At 37.0% G+C, this 12,562-nt stretch overlaps 1 protein-coding gene across 1 annotated transcript; it reads right to left on the reverse strand.

Annotated features, from left to right (window-relative positions):
* Nucleotides 1-1,163: 1,163 nt before the first annotated feature.
* Nucleotides 1,164-10,422, reverse strand: LOC139969667 (interferon-induced very large GTPase 1-like). Its single transcript, XM_071974810.1, has 2 exons — nt 9,959-10,422; nt 1,164-9,350 (listed from the first exon to the last, which is right to left on the reverse strand). Exons 1-2 carry the CDS (start codon nt 10,236-10,238, stop codon nt 4,525-4,527), a joined length of 5,106 nt encoding a protein of 1,701 aa, XP_071830911.1. The 5' UTR covers nt 10,239-10,422; the 3' UTR covers nt 1,164-4,524.
* Nucleotides 10,423-12,562: the final 2,140 nt, after the last annotated feature.

The following is a 12,562-nucleotide window of genomic DNA, read 5'->3' on the forward strand; positions in this document are numbered from 1 at the left end:
CAATCCCCCTCCGACGGATTTTGGTAGGGGCCTGAACCACGGGATAAAGGCGGATCAAACATTGTACGAAAGAGGGCTATGGCTATGGGTTCAATGGTTGAATGCGACTCCCCATGCACATAGGCGTGTCTGCATATTTATACTATAGGCTACATTAGTCTAGTTGGGTTTAGACGCAAGTTTATGCTAACTAACCAGTAGTAATTTAAGTTAGATTGAAGGTGGGGCTTATTCACAGGGCAGCCCTGCGAATAGCCAGACACATACACCTTATTCACAGGGCAGCCCTGCGAATAGCCGGACACAAGTATCTTATTCACAGGGCAGCCCTGCGAATAGCCAGACACATACACCTTATTCGCAGGGCAGCCCTGTGAATAGCCAGACACAAGCATCTTATTTGCAGGGCTGCCCTGCGAATAGCCAGACACATACACCTTATTCACAGGGCAGCCTTAGACTGGGTTAACGGGCTCAGTAATTTTTGGGGCTATTCGAGTTTGCTTTTGGGGCTATTCGAGTTTGCTTTTGGGCACCAGCTATCTTTTTGAGAGTCTTAATTGGGAGCCTCTATATTTTGAGGAATTTATTGGCCTTTGGGATTCCTATCTTAATGCTGTTAGGATTGGTTTTGGGAGCCTAGGGCCTTAAGATTGAACCAGTCTAGCATTAGTACCGCCAACATAAAAATGTCATCCCTCGACCATTTTCACCTTTGTTTTTGCAGAGTGACTGCTCATTTGCATGTAAAGGTGTGGGAGGGGGGGGGGTGTCACTTTGACCATATTGGCTTTCAGGCAATATCGGCTTTTGGGGAATCCCAAGATAAGCTCCCTTAAAATAAGCTTTTAAACTTGAACTGCTGGGGCTCCAAAAATTAGCTTATGAAGTGGCTAAGACTATTTGGGCCCAAAAGGTTGGCTTTTTCAAGGCCCCTAAACTGACTGGTATCAATAGCAAAACCTAATAATAAACCTATTTTCAAAATCGTCACAGCCCTGCGAATAAGGTGTCTGTGTACGTTATTCGCCGGGCTGCCCTGCGAATAATCACTTCGTAGAATGAATGATAAGCACAATTAAGTTCGTACATAGCAAAATACAAAATATACAGAGATGACGATTAAGCTGAGTATTATTGTTATACAACCGTTTATTTAAATAATGGTTTTTTTAACATTTCACCCAGTTAATTGGTGATACACTAAAGGCTACATGTATGATACTGCTGCTATAATAAGACTCGTATGAGCAGTACTTTCATACATAAACACAATAAAAGTTGTAACTTAAAGGTAGAACAATTATTAAGCTTCCTGTCATAAATATAAGTTTAACATAGCTAGCTTCTAATGATATAACCGTAAAGTACGCCTCCTGAGCAAGTAACAATTATTAAGTTCTTTATCATACGAGTTCGAGTATATAGATTATATGCTCCAGTACGAGTACTTTAACTTCCGGTTACTTTTCATGGCGAGTACGAGTAACGAGTACATTTCGAGTACTAGGCAAAACTGCAAATATGAAGGAATATTGTATTAAAGTGCATCAATGACTTATGTTTTGGCTTCTCAAGACGACGCTTAATCAATACATGATATCAAATTTCTGAGAATTTTTTTTTTTTAAATTAAGGCCCCGAATGTATTGAATGTACAGCAAAACAGGTTTTTTTTTCTTCCTGAATTCCTTGACGTATCATGAAATGTACCATTTACACATCATTTGCAAAATAGAAAAAAAATATTTGACCAATATGAAATAGTAATAGATATGTTATGTACAGCAGGCTAAGTAAGAAATATCATGGTAAGAGATAAATTCTTTCCCCTGGTATAAAAACGTTTTTTAACTTTAATATTATTTTATTTTGACCCGAGAATAGTTCCAATCAACCCCACTGTAGAATTAAGTGGAATCATATAAATTTTCCTCTTGATATATCTTACATAATTTAATGGAATTATTTTTAGAAATACTAGACATGCACTAAGGATGCATAGAGATTACGTAATGTAATTAATAGTTGCATCCTCTAAAAATCTGATACACGAAGATTTCCTTTCTTTATTTATCATTCTCGTAAGTTTTCCACGAATTGTTCCATATATTCCACTGAAAGGGGCAATTGAATTCCATGTTAGAGCTGAATAGACTTGAACAATGTGTCTATAATACAATATAAGAGTAGGCCAACGAAGATAAACGAGAAGTATATATCCAACATGGAAAAGGTCATACTCTCTGTATATCGCATTCTGTATTGTGCCCGCTTCCAACCACCGCCAATCCCTCTCTGCTCTCCTTTAACACCGTATTTAAATGACACATACAAAACAGATACCAAAGAGCCATATAAAGATTGCATGAAATTCAACACATACCAAAATATACAAACGAGACATTTAAAACATTCATGAAATACAAAGGCAAGCAGGCTGACGACTGCATGATACGAGTTACATATCATGGATGGCTGTAGATAAAACCTGTTACACTATAATGGCTCATAGTTCACACGCCATAAAAGAATTAACATATCCATACCGTGTTGTCTGTGCATGTAACATATATAACAATCAATGTAAGATACTGAATTGGTTGTCTGTATAACCCGATCTTTCCTTTTGCAAATTAAGGAAGCTTGTTATTAAAATATACCATTTCTTAGGAAGAGGAACATTTTTAACGATTTTCGGCTTACATTGTCCAATTCTGGTCTCATTTCCCATGTCTACATTATTCCAAACAAGACCAAACTTGTCCACTCAAAAGAAAGACAGAAAGCCCTTTCAAATGCAACCAATTGTGACTGGTATAAGGCATACATTGCTTTCTTATCAGTTACAAACGATATCTTACTGATGACAATGAATTATATTACAAGACTATTTAATTTAAGTACTGCTGATAAACTTACACATTATCCAGCAAGAAAAATGAGAGATAAAGAGAAAAACTTCCAGCAGTTGTGACTGGCAGATCAATGTTTGCTTGAAATAAACTGCAAATGTATTCAACTTGAACAACAAATCCATTCAGGCATTCTATTGTTGAAGGGCAATATTTTTATACATTGTGATAAGCCTTAAATTTCTAATTAATTCATATGACCTTTGAACTCTTATTCGCGTTAAGTTTCTTTAAATCACTAGCAACTGGTGACTGGTACCAACGTTTGGTAAAATGTTAGATTAAGATTAAGGTTCTTCAAACAAGATCCATTCGAACAAGATTTCACATTGTTACCAATGTGACCTCAAAATGACCTTCTCCTCTCTAAACAATTACCCTTTTGCTGAACAATATGATACATCCATACCCAATCAATTGGATTTCCTTCTGCTTTTGCCTTTGAGGACCTGAAATGGCCTTTGACCTCCACCAAAGCGAATTGATTCTTTCTCTCAATATCCAGAATTTATCTCTGGTGATCTCAAATGACATTTTAACGCCACTACCTCTAATTGATACATCCACACGCAAAGTATGAGCTCTGTCTGATAATCACTTCTAATGATATTGTGTTTACACGATATTCTCGTTTTGACCTATGGTGACCTAAATAACGTTTGAACTACACGAATAACTCAAGACTTTTCTACTCATTATGAGGCAATCCGATGATAAGGAAAATTTCAATAATTATTAGGTTTAGTAATAACTCAAGTTTTATTAAACTGTTATATTTGGAACCATCGAATTTATCAGTTATCTCGTTCGATAACTTTGTTTTTATATATGTCTGTCCAAAAGCAGTAATTTATGAAATACATTGTTTACTGGAATGACCGATGCAGAACATCACAACATTTTTTCTAAGCGGAAGATCCCTTTCAAAGCTAAAACTCAAACTCTGAGCACTACAAGCTTAGCAAATGTAGGGTTGTGATTGATAGCTCACAGTAGCACGATGACGCAAAAATATAATTGAAGTTGATTCCTCAATCAACAGAGTTGGATATTTTCTGCAAATATTCATAGTATTTTGTATAACGCAGACGTCAATGTTCCAAATTAAGTGGTATTTTGTGAATGCTTGTGACAACAACAACTTGAAACGGTGTTATCGCGGCAAATCAGATCGAAATGCTTTAATTTTTCTCATATTATTTCACTTTATTATTATTTTGACATTTTTTTCACGGAGGAAACTATACTTAACCTACAAAAAATGCTTTTATATATAGTTCTGCATATAAAGTACAGTGACAACCAAGCAAACATTTCAAATTTATCACCAGAAACTTACTGTTGAAAATTAAAACTTTTGAAGAACATTTACTGTGATTACACTAAATGGAGCCATTAACAACTCCCTGCAGGAACAATCAATTGACGGGTTCAAAATTGCCAGTTAAAATTGATTAAATTAGGTTAAATCTAATCAACCATATCTCGAGTTAGGAAAAATGATGATTTCAAATAACATTGTGGAATATGTTTCTCTTTCAGGTAAATGTTACATTTTCTACCACCGGAATATCCCTCATGAACGGCAAACACGATATAACTCACGATCTCAGGGTAGATGCGGATTTAACCGGAAAATATTTCTACGTGGAACTTTTAGCGATGCTATAGCCATTTCCTTGCTGATCCCTTTCCACCCTGGAGGTATAGTCGCAGGTTCGCATTTGTAGTGTTGAGCGAGTTCGTCGTTGAACTGCACCATCACCCACTTCCAGTAAGCACTCATGTTAGGCAAAAGTTCTCCACTACCGCGATTAATTGCCCAAGTAGGATAGTCTTTCTTATAGTTCTTACACAAACGTGGTCGCTTGTCACATGGGTAAAAATAAGTGGCTGTATCCGAGACTACACTCTCGACACATGTTTCAGTGAGTAGTTGGAAGGTATCGGGGTTAGTAGCGCCACTAATACCGCGGGGTAAATGACTGAATGAGAAATGTTCATGTGGTGTGAGGAGCGGTAACGCGTTATCACAAGGAGCTTTACACATTGGACACTGCTCCAAGCAGCATGCCGTGAGCAAATCATTTATATTAGAACTTAAGTTGTCTCGAACAAATTTTGCTATTACCTCCTCCTCGCTGGGGTACTCCAGAGCTTTCGTTTCTCTTATTATATCATCTCTCCATTGTGATTTTTTCAGAAATGTTTGCAAAGTCACATAGAATTTCTGAACGTCCATCACTTTGAATGATTGAACTTCGGTTGCCAATTCGCGGTGCCATTTAAAGCCTCCATTCATAAGCCCTCGCAAGACGTCATCAAAGCAACGTTTGAATGCCTTCTCCGAACTCTCATGTGTGCTAGTAGAGTTTTGAACTAATTCACATAAATCTTTTGTAACGCCACTTAAGAACTCCTTCACACTTCTCTGCAGTACTGACACCTTTTCTTTTTGTCTAATTAATTTAACAAACTTGTTCATAACCCAGGTTCGTCGGTACCGAGGATGTGTTTCAATGAACTTTAAATATTCATTTACATTTTGTTGACCGCTGAGCTCAGAACAAATATTTTTATATGTCACTCTAGTATTCGCCAAACTGCCATCGATCAACAGTAACATACCGACATGGCATACATTTGTCAGTACTAAATCTTTACCCCATTCATGAAGGTACTTACGTATGCATTCGACCACTCTGTCAATCGGATTCTCATTTTCAATTAACGCCACAAAATATGTGTACAGTGCTGATTTTTCCTCCTCGAGACGTCTTTCCAAACTATTTTCTTTTTCATTTTGAATTTGTTCCTTGACAGCAATATTAAAGATTTTCCCACAAATATGAAGTAAAAGTTTTGCCTTGAGGCGGTGAGGTGGATCTGAAGTCACATTGGGGGAAGATATGCTTTGCAATGCACTTCTAATGATATATTGAATGAGGTTAGCATTTAAGCTTTTGTGCGGGCTTTCTTCCATCATTTTTTCACTAGACGTTATAATATTCTGCAAGATGTTTTCATTAGAGGAAAACCAATCGTCGCCTGTGAGACTTTCATATTTATGTGAATAATATTGTTTCCACTGCACAGGTTCAGCGTGTTTCTTAATGCTACTTGTGTGTAATAATTCCGTTATTTCCTTAAATATTGCCATTTTGCTGGTAATTGAGACCAAAAGACTTTCACAAATTTTTTCAATGTTCTCTTCTGTCATTTCAAACTTCGGAATATCCTTGATAATTTCTGCTTTCCATTCGTCCCATTTAGCATTAAAAAAGACCATGGGATCGCTTCCTTTTCCGACAACAATCGCTTTTGATTTTACAACTGCTGCAATTTTTGTCCGCACCTCAAATGTAAATGTTGTTATATCTCTCTGTATTTGCATAATGTTTACCTCATGTTTAAGAATAACCATCACCTCTTCTTGCACTTGATCGACTGTACAACCCACATTTTCACTGTACCAATCAGCATGTCTTCTGAGCGAATCTTGTCTCTCGTGTTGAGAAATATACATCTCGAAAGACGTGTTGATCTTGTCTTTCTCTTTTTGCAGTTCTTCAACAAGTTCTTTCTCGATATTTTGCAAAACTTTGCTTGATTCTTCTGAAGAAGACAATAGTTTGTTCTGCCAAGCAATCAACTTTCTCCCCATGTTGGCTCTCAGTGTGGTAATTTGTTTGTTGAGCTCCATCGATAAATCATCGGAGTCTATAGCTTTAATGCTATCCTGGAAGTTAAAGAGGAAATTCTCGCCTTTAACAGCCACCCATACATCTCTTATTCTCTGAATAAAGGTTGAGAGTGTGAAGTGTGGAATGACTTTGCCAGACGAGATATCATTCAAAATATCTGCCTTCAATTTCAGGACCAATTCGCTGTAAAATTGACATGGTGGAGACATCGGTCCTGTCCACAGACAAGGAATGTATTGTAAGTCTTCGTTAATACGAAGATCAAATACGTCGGAAAACTGTTGATACTTCCCGCCCAAGCCTTCTTTCCTTGCAGCCTGAACAGTCGCTTCATTGAGCGTTTCTGTAACAATATCCATGTTTATTTTGTTTTGCCGACTAGCTGTCAAGTCTGAAACTCTCTGCTGAATTATTCTGCACTGAGAATGAAGATCAACCTCTTTCATCCTCATAAACGCATGGGCGGCAATCTCGAGTAAGCCGGTCATTTCAGGACCAATGTTCTCTCCCTCGATGTTTAGAATGGTTATGTCGGAAATGCACAGTGTCAGGGTGACCAATTCATTGTCAAATCGGCACTCGTCCTTGCGTTCTATCGAACGTACACCTTCGGAGTCAACGAGAAAAATGTGCCTGAATCCAAGTTGGCTTGCATATGTGTCATCCAAATGAAGCATTCTCATGAAAAGTCCTCTGGTACAACGACCAGCTCGAACTGGAAATTTCACTCCAAACATGCTATTGAGCAAAGTTGACTTACCACTGCTTTGTACGCCCACAACCGATATCACGACAACTTTGGGATCGTCAAGATCTAGAGTTAATTGTACGAGTACACTTGTAATCCACGATAAAGGAACCCTATCAGTATCCCCATCCATTATTTCAATGGAATGTCCTTCCAATAACAATTTAGCCGCTAACCTTGGTACTAACCCCACCTTCTCGTTTGTGTCAATCTTAAGCTCGGTGTGAGCTTCGTGCCATTGTCCAAGCTCACGTAAAAAATGTTCCCAACCAATATTCTTTGCACGACTACTTTCAACTTCCGTTTGACTTAAAGTTTTCAATTCTGTCCTTTTTCTCTTGTATCGATCCTGGATTTCATTATGTGTATCATCTTTGGCTCCTTTAATGGTCGCTATTCTCTTGTCCTCGGCAGATGACTTAGAGTTTATCAGTTTGTCTAAGGTTTGAATTTCCTTTTGGTATTTGTCGATATTAACAAAGTGTTTCTTGATTGAATCATCAACTAAATGAAATAGTTTGTCTTGCAAAAAGAAAACAAAGTACCGCATGACTTTTTCGTTTTCCCCCGCCTTCACGAGTACGTCCAAAAAGCTTTGCGTGATCTTCGATAAACCACAAGCCAATTGTTCCTGTCTTTTAACATCTTTCCGCATTTTTCTCTCATCCCGGGAAACTGCAATTGACTGCTTCTTTGTGTTGTAATATGTCAATGATTCCTTATCTATATCTACCCATTCCCGCCATTTCTCTTGTAAAGGAAATGCTTTCTCTTTAAATTCCAATAAATTTTCAGTCTGTTCTTCCCCAAATACTGTTTCTACAAATTGCTTTGCGTTGTCATATTCTTTGCCCATATCTTCAATTTCGATATCGCCAACACAAAAGTTTTGCCAATGTTGAAATGATTGAAGGTTATCTTGTTTGCACTGTTCGTGACATTGCTCAATCCATGTTGATATTTCTTCACTCAACCTCCCCATGTCTACTTGTCTCACGTGCAAACAATATTCAAAAAGCTTCTGTTTACGAGCTGGTGGTTTACTTGCACTATTTGGGTGGAATACTACAAAGTAGCATTTCTTGGCAGCATTATTGATACGTTTAATGTCCTTTTTGTACAGCTTCCTGCTCTCCTCATCTAGCAAGACAACGGTAAGATCGGATGCTTTGCACACAAACTCCGTTTGGATTGGGAAATCTATACCATTCCCTCTTAAATTAAGAAATGAGGTGACCCATTTAAAATGTTCGGATCCATTTGCATTCATTGGAAGATACCAAACACCTTCTACACTTCCCTTTGAAAATACTGGATCAACGTGGTCATCTTCATTCGTGAGAAAAAAAGGGTGTGTATCATTGCCCTGACACGGCCCGAGCAAATGATTTAATATGATTGACTTTGACACGTCTTTCAAATCACCGATTCTTAAGAAGGAAACCGTAAAAAGTGGAACATTGGAGATATATTGTTCCAAAGCTATAGGGGACGAACCTTTCCATTTCTTCACAATGCGGCCAAGTGACCACAACATGAACCTAGGCTTTGTATTTGCGACACCTTGCAAAATAACCGGAACAGCCAAATTACATGCAGACAATTTCTCGATAATATCTTGCCTTAAAAAGCTGTCGGAACATTGCAAAATTGCAAAAATTAGATCCCTGACACTTATTTGTCTAGAGGAGCTTGTATCACTTCTTAGTGTGAGATACTTATTAGACCTCACTCGGTAATCTAAGCTACCTAGCTTTTGCCAAAATAGTTCTAATAAGTTATAATTGTCCTGTAAAAAACTTGGGTTTTTTATTTTGACTAATTGTTTTAAGCTGAGACGCGAAGGAAAGGAGTCCTTTAGACCAATCTCTGTCAAAAGTTCCCGAAAGGTCAGTTCTGAACCGTCTTCTTTCGTTATATCGTCATCTGTTTCATCATCTTCTGGAAGCTCCCAGTCATCGTCTGACGATATGGGTGAAAGTTCTAAATGTGACACGAAAGTGAAACACAGCTTACATTGAATGCAAGAAATTAAACAAAAGATAATACTTGATATTATAATTTGTTATACAGTTTTTACTATGAATAACATCATACACGATACAGTTTCCGGTAATTTGATTTTCTGCGTAGTTTTTTTTCTCTCTAGTACTAGTGTGGTTGTCGTTTTAGAGGTATCAAACAAAACATGGTTAAGAAACCAATGAAGCCTTCTGAAAAATGAAAATGGTAATTAACCTTGGAAGATAAGAGCTCGTTAATCCTTACAACCCCTGCCCCCATCTCAAGTAAAGCGACGAGGTCCCCTTTCTCCTACTATTCGGTCGATTTATCATGCAGCAGTGTTATATACATGGGCGTCGAATGCTATTCCCTGTTTGAAGAAGCTATTGCAACGGCTTAAGAATTTAAAACAAAACCGTTCATGAGTGTAAAGTTTAATAACTGATACCGAATAAGATGTCATGGTAGATAGCAGATGTTTATATTGTCCCTGTTTTCTCTCCCAATAATACCCAGGGAATAAATACGGATAGTTGTTCTTTAATGCATATTTAATGTTCATCGAATCCACTAGTGAATATGCTTACCAAATTGTAAAGAGTATTCGTCGGCTTTACTAGCAGCAAGGCCACAACCTCCGACTCTCAATGCTTTTATAAGCTCTTTTACTTTATTTGCATCTAGCCCTTGAACGTCTTCGAACTCATCCAGGAACTCTCCGCCCGGGTTTTTACTCTCTGCTATACGTTCTTTCACTCCTGGTTTATAATTAAAATATGTACATAATTTGTCACAGATTTCCTTGGTAAGGTAGTCTCGCAGAGAAAGCTTAAATGAGTTCGTTGCGGATGGGACTGGTGTACCCATTGCTTCTAAAGAAGAAAAGCAAACAATTCAATAATCATGTTGTTGTAAGTAACAGAATTAGTATAAACTTTTTAAACCTTTAATCAGACTTTACAAACTCGACTGCATATGATGTTGTTGCATTGTGACAACCACGACCACAGCAAAAAGATCAAACGTGTGAGATTAATACCTTGTGATGAATCGAGAATTTTATCAATTGTTCAAGTCTCTGATATATTTTAATAGTTCTGTGACATACTTAATTTGAGCTTAAAATTTCAAAAATACTTTCGTGCATTTGGGTAAAAGTGTTATGTTCATTATATATTTTAGTGATAAAATATCATATCTAATAATTATAATATATTTCCGCAGGTGTTATGTTATATACATGGTATCACTAAGCAAATTCTTCCTGACAACTTTAACAGGTCAAATATGCATTCACTCTTAAAACATATGGGTGAAAGTTTGTGCAACCTGGATAATCTCCTTGCACAATTTTGGGCTCGTATATATGCCACCTGCTTTGTCACCTGTTCCATACTGAGCAATTGTTTACTACTCAGATGGGCAAATTCTTTATCCGACATATTTTGCTCAATATTTGCCCAGCTTATTGGATAATTTATTCTTTCTTCACACATCTTGTTTTGTAAATTGATGGAATGTTAAATACGCAACGGTGCTATCTAGTTTACTACTTGGGTTTGGGGGAAGTTGCAGAGTTTTCGAAATCTACTGATGTTGCCGAAAATATGCAAAAATGTAAGAAAAAACCTGTAGTTTACAAAGTATTATATTTATCTCAAGATAACACGAAAAGCGCAAAGTATTATTAACTCTGCAACGAATTTTTCTCGAAAATTCAACTATTTAATCTCAAAATATAAAATTAAGTTTTATAGGGGTACAAAATAAGGTAGTGTAGTGCTAAGAAAGATTGAAGGGTACGTGTAGGCAACGACGGGTAAGATCCACATCCAAAAAAAATGTTGAAATTGACTGCGTCTCCTGCAATGTTGATATACTATGTCGAAATCTGGACCTTTCACATAACTTTTAGCAAATTTTGAAACATAAATGTAGGGTTGTGTGTGTGCAGTGGAGGGAGAGGGGGGGGGGTTGAAACCTACAACTGTATTTGAATCTCTAACATATGGCAGCTATGTCTATAGTACACGTTCAATACATGGCAATGAGGTGGCACACGAGCGACTGTGACTCATGACTGATGTATATATATACTCATATATATATACTCATGACTATATATATATATATATATTAAATATATAAAATAAATACATAAAATATATATATATAATTATATATATATATATATATATATATATATATATATATATATATATATATATATATATATATATATATATATATATATATAAATACGAGCTCGTGGGACTCTACATCCTAAACACCCTAGAAAAGGAATATGGGAAGGAATGCATCGATCTATACAGGGACGACGGCCTAGCAGTCTTCAAAAACAAGCGTAAGCAAAGCAGACAAGATAAGGAAACACCTGATCAACTTACTCAAAAGAACTAGGGCTCAACATCACCATCGATAGCAACCTAAAGATTACCAATTTCCTCGACGTAACCTTCAACCTCAACACCGGAAAACACTACCCTTACAGGAAGCCCAACGACCGCCAACTGTACATCTAGGAGTAACTTGAAGGTAACAGCTGTCTGATGATCTCTCAACGCGTGAAACTCTGAGTAACAACTATTAATGTCCCACAAGGTCCCGAACAGAGAGTTCGGAAACCAAATTAGTTGGAATAATATATATATATATATATATATATTATTCCAACTAATTTGGTTTCCGAACTCTCTGTTCGGGACCTTAAGCGAAGCATTGAGCCAAGAGCGAACAACTTCCGCATCAAAGATATTATGTATATTATGAATGTCTGCATAATTTGTAGGCCTTATTACATCTAAATACAAAGCTTATACCAAAACGGGCAGATTAGGGAACTATCAAACAATTTCCAGTAACCAGGCCTATCGTTGGTATATAACGACGGATCCAAGTACATTTTAAACCTGCAACGAAGGAATCCAAGTGAATAACATTTAAACCCCCACCACTAATAGTGTTCATGATGCTGCGACGGTTAACTTTCTCCTACCTAATTCCCCATATAAACTTAAGAATAACCTTATTCAATTGAGAATAAAATAATCGGGAGGGTTTGAGACAACCAAAACAAGCTGGGACAGGGCAAAAATCTTTACGACGACGTTTTTACTCACGCAAATGTTTATAGGACGTTACTATGCATGTAATCATGAAAACTACTACGA

The sequence above is a fragment of the Apostichopus japonicus genome, chromosome 7, assembly GCF_037975245.1.
Source record: "Apostichopus japonicus isolate 1M-3 chromosome 7, ASM3797524v1, whole genome shotgun sequence".
Classification (NCBI taxonomy): domain Eukaryota; kingdom Metazoa; phylum Echinodermata; class Holothuroidea; order Aspidochirotida; family Stichopodidae; genus Apostichopus; species Apostichopus japonicus.

Coding starts and splice junctions, on each gene's coding strand:
- LOC139969667 (XM_071974810.1), bottom strand. CDS start 10,238: ATGGGTACACCAGTCCCATCCGCAACGAACTCATTTAAGCTTTCTCTG. Junction 9,351..9,958: donor CGAATACTCTTTACAATTTG/GTAAGCATATTC, acceptor TGTCACATTTAG/AACTTTCACCCATATCGTCA.